General features: G+C 61.2%; 1 protein-coding gene across 1 annotated transcript in view; it reads right to left on the bottom strand.

Moving 5' to 3' along the window:
* Nucleotides 1-250, bottom strand: part of LOC104163393 (FRAS1-related extracellular matrix protein 2-like) — a gene marked incomplete at its 5' end in the record, with an annotated part of 10,717 nt that overhangs the window by 10,081 nt on the left and 386 nt on the right. Inside the window, 1 exon segment of the mRNA XM_009702394.1 lies at nucleotides 16-250. This exon segment is cut by the window's right edge and continues 42 nt beyond it. Within this exon segment, the coding sequence (XP_009700696.1) occupies nucleotides 16-250 (235 nt within the window).

The raw sequence follows: 250 nt of genomic DNA, 5'->3' as shown, positions 1-250 counted from the left end.
CCGTGAGGTGTTTACGGGGCGCACCAGGTGCTGGGGTGTCCTCCAGGAGAGTGAGGTGGCCATGCCTCAGCCCCGCCACCACACTCACCCGCACCTGCTCAAGGTCATCTTCATCACTGATCACCAGGTTGGGGCTGGGACCGGGGCCTGAGAGAGGCCGTGACTGTCCCTCATAGAGCACAAGGCCAGTGTTGCGAGTCACCACAGGTGCCAGGGTGTTCATGGGCTTCACCACAATCACAAAGGCAAA

This window comes from Cariama cristata, unplaced genomic scaffold (genome assembly GCF_000690535.1).
Source record: "Cariama cristata isolate BGI_N322 unplaced genomic scaffold, ASM69053v1 scaffold8666, whole genome shotgun sequence".
NCBI classification, from domain to species: Eukaryota; Metazoa; Chordata; class Aves; order Cariamiformes; family Cariamidae; genus Cariama; species Cariama cristata.
The sequence above is the reverse complement of the archived record's forward strand: the minus strand, read 5'-3'. Positions and strand labels throughout refer to the sequence as shown.